This window comes from Poecilia formosa, unplaced genomic scaffold (genome assembly GCF_000485575.1).
Source record: "Poecilia formosa unplaced genomic scaffold, Poecilia_formosa-5.1.2 Scaffold190, whole genome shotgun sequence".
In the NCBI taxonomy this organism is placed as follows: domain Eukaryota; kingdom Metazoa; phylum Chordata; class Actinopteri; order Cyprinodontiformes; family Poeciliidae; genus Poecilia; species Poecilia formosa.
Genome location: NW_006800129.1, coordinates 537,807 through 541,597, shown reverse-complemented (window position 1 = coordinate 541,597; position 3,791 = coordinate 537,807). Strand labels below are relative to the sequence as shown.

At 40.5% G+C, this 3,791-nt stretch overlaps 1 protein-coding gene across 1 annotated transcript in view; it reads left to right on the top strand.

Annotated features, from left to right (window-relative positions):
- Window positions 1-877: 877 nt before the first annotated feature.
- The window catches only part of LOC103147793 (cadherin-4), a 253,551-nt gene continuing 250,637 nt past the window's right edge, over window positions 878-3,791 (top strand). The window contains exons 1-2 of the mRNA XM_016678784.1: window positions 878-1,240; window positions 2,865-2,976. Of these exons, the coding sequence (XP_016534270.1) occupies window positions 1,184-1,240; window positions 2,865-2,976 (169 nt within the window). The 5' untranslated portion in view covers window positions 878-1,183. The remainder of the gene's footprint in view (window positions 1,241-2,864; window positions 2,977-3,791) is intronic.

The window sequence follows — 3,791 nt, the reverse complement described above, 5'->3', positions numbered from 1 at the left end:
CACTAAAAATGCTGAATATTAATTTAACGGATTTTGAAGGTTTCATCTCAGTGGGTTATTAAAATGATCCAACAGTTTTCTGTGACTGCATTAAAAGTCTTTACAGGTTTCAAAGTAAATCAAGGACTATTCAATTAACCATAAACTTTTCTATTACCCTTGCAGATTGTGGTTTAACTGTTTAACTGCGACGAGGACACTGGTGTATTCCTGGAACCATTGTCTGACATCCAAGCATTTTTGAGAGGAGTTAAGGGGTCGATAATCTTTACATGTTTCTTCAGACTGGAAGTAATATTAAAGTTTAGAAGTAGCCAGTCTGTTGAGGGAACTAAAGATTAGGGAGGTGGCGGGGAATCCTTTCAACCTCAAAGACTTGGAGCTTATCTCCAAATAAAAATAATCAAAATATCTCTGGGAACAAAATACATGTGACTTAAAGGAGATATTGTTTTTATCTAAGTTACAGTGTTAGAAACAAATTTGAGTGGACATATTTTTATACCTATACTGCCAGGGGTGTGATTGTTTTTTTTTTGTCTTAGCTGATTTATCCATCCAGATTACGTCAGACGTCTTTAGAGGAGCGCATAGCCATCGTTTCACCCACATAGTTGATCTCGGTTTGATTTGAAAGCTCTTCCAATGTCCTCCTAATAATATAACCCCTTTAAAAAGTTTTAATGAAAACCTGCAATAACGCAGGAGATGAATAAGTAAATACATTTAAATTATTGAATTGCTTTTGGTGGCGCTACTGGACAAGCTGCTTTTCTGACTTAAAGTTGTTCATACTTAAAAAAATATATATATCTCTCCCCCCCCCGTCTCTCCTCAAGCACCAGTGAAAAGTTGCAAGAGCCGCAACGAGTGTGTCTTTAAGTGCATGCGTGGAGTTCTGCTGCACCGGGTGGCTGATAGGAGGGGTTGGAGTGAGTGACGCTGGCTGCGCCTTGATGCTGAGCGGAGCGCTCACCTGCAGACGAGAGGAGCCGGGGAAAACTCGGGACAGAGCTGCAGCACACACTCACGGAGCGCAGGGTGAAACGCGGCGAACAGCCTGACCAAAGTGGGAGAGGAAATCAAACAATCACCGGGGAAGAATCGCGGAGCGACCCTCTCTTCTTTTCTCTTTCTCCTGTTCCTTGTCCAGGCAGCTTTGACTCGCTTTTTACTCGTCACAATGAGGACCGACTTCGCAGTGGTCCTGACAGCAGCTCTCCTTTTTGATTCAATTTGGGTGAGATGTCTCTCTTTTTTATTTTTCGAAAGCTTGTGATAAATGATAAGAAAGTCACACAGGGAGAGAGAGAGAGAGAGGGAGCCGCTGCGGTGTGCCGCTGCAACACGAGCCGCGCTTGCTCCTTATTTTCCTACAAGTAGGCTAAGCTAATTGGTTCCCTAATGAATTTCCAACATATAACAACAAATAAAAGTGAGACCTAACAAGTCGGTCCCGTTTGTTCTGGCAGGCTTTTCCCTCAGAATTGGAGCCATTTCAGCGCTGCCGAGCAGCAGTACCCCACACAAGTTAAATTACGCACCATCTATTCACCAGGGGTATCATGGCTTCTTTACCAAAGTAATTTAGTCATCCTATCCAATTTTAATTTAGCCGTCTTCCATTGTAATGCAATCTCCTGTATAAAGTTAAACTTAGAAGTTTGTTTCTTGGTATTTAATCAATGAAACCTAAATGAAATCTCTGCCGGTGGGCTTTTTCCCTGACGGCGCTCCAAGTAGCCCCTCTTTCTCTCCCTGCTGCAGTTTCAACCCATTCAGTTTGGTTTATAGCTCAAGTATATTTTAATCTTCCATAGCTATAAATCGAAATTAGAAATTGCAATGCTATAATGCCTTTAATATGCACCTAACCAGCTTTTTGTTGTTGTTGTGCATGCATGCGTGTCTGTGTGTGTGTTTTGGACACATTGGCTGCTTGAGTGGGTCAGATCATTAAATTTAACCATCGCTAAGCAATAAATCTCTGGTGTAAACTTGTGTGCAGACAGTTTGATTAGTATATAAAGTGCACACACTAACAGACTTACACTCGTGCGGTGCGCAGTTCCCCATTCAGCGAGAATAAGAGGGAGAAAATGATGCTGCATTCATGCTGCTTGGTCTGCTGTGCATATGAGTCTCACTTAACCCTCAGCATAATACCCAACCCAGAGATGCAGCAATTAATGGACCAAAGATCAGGATAGATCAATATTCCCCTGATCGACTGTGATCTGTGTGTGGACGGTCAAAGACTGAAAAGTCGGATTTATTTTATACCTATAATTAAGTGAGTAAAAAAAAATTAAGAACTCACACTGTTTTCGGTGCATAAATGTAACAACTGACACAAACATTGCTGCACTTTTTTGAGTTAAATAAAAATCTGATGAATGGTAATCATTTTGTAATTTCTTTCCTGTTGTGTTTAAAGCTGCCACCTCTATCACAGAACCTTCGGTAAATAGTTTTTCATCGCTTATGTGCTAAAGCTCTCAGAATTAAAAAATCGGAAGTGGTCAGAATCGGAGAATAGACTTTTAGAGAAAAATCAATGTCGGCTGTGCATCCCTAACCTTCCTCTTTACAGTCCACAGTTTACTTTAAGGTAAAAGAAAGTAAAAGAGCACATTATACCACAAGCTACACAGTTTAAGGGACAGATCAATCAGTTGCATGCGTACCCCCCACAGAAGCAAAAAAATAAAAACCAGTTACAAAACTTGCCGATTATCTTGCTGCTCGCTGTTGTTTTATTTGTTGCATTCTCCCAAGGCACACAGCCTACAGGAACAAAAAAAAAACAATCAATAGAATCTATGTTTATTGATGTCTTATGCTGTATTTTTTCATCTTTCCAGAGGAATAATGGGGAGCACGCCTCCCAAGGTCCCTGTCGACCTGGCTTCTCGCAAAGCTTCTACTCCGTCCAGATATCGAGGGATGTACTGCAAGGCCAGGGCGTACTTAAAGGTAAGCATCTTAATTGGACTGTCAGGTGGTTTACATTTTGTCGAGGCTATTTACAGTCGAGTAAAAACACCCTATCCTTCAGATAAAACAGCAAGGTTCCCTGTTTTACTGCTAGTTTACATTTATCACGGTATTTAAGTAAAACTTGTGGCAAAGTTAAGCAAAAACTGTATCATAGCAGAAACCTGCAGAAATTCCTGAAGCTGAACATAATGTTCATAATCCGGTGTGTTCTGCAGGAGCAGCTGTTTCTTCACTCAAGGTTACTCAGTAACTATTTTGATTTGTGTAATATTAGAATGTGAAAAATACTTTACTGTTTGTTTATCTCAAAGTGTATTAGTTCAACTTTTCTCTGTGTTTTTTTTTTGTTTTTTTTAAGACTGCTCAGCTTTTTCCACTTCAATGCTTTTTTTTTGTCATCATCCATATTTCACTTATTGTGACCTTCACACTACAATATCTTACCAAGTTTTATGCGAATTGCCTCAATTACACAACGAGCTGAGCAAGTTTGAGGACCCGATAGTGCAGGAAATGGAATCGACATCCTGTGTCTAATCTGGCAGTGCTCCTGCCAATGTGAGCTAATTGCAATTCTCTATTGATCCAAATGTTTTTTTTTTTTTTTTTTCTCATAGCTCAAGCTGCATTGTTTTGCTGTGGGCAACAATGGCTCTTTTTTGTGTCTTCTGTGTCTCCGGCAGCTGCACGGTTTATATTTCTCACTCTCCTTAGCTGTGAGACTTGGCAGAGATTCATCTGTTGAGACTATGTCCTGACTTTGCCCATGCACACACCCACGCCCACAGACA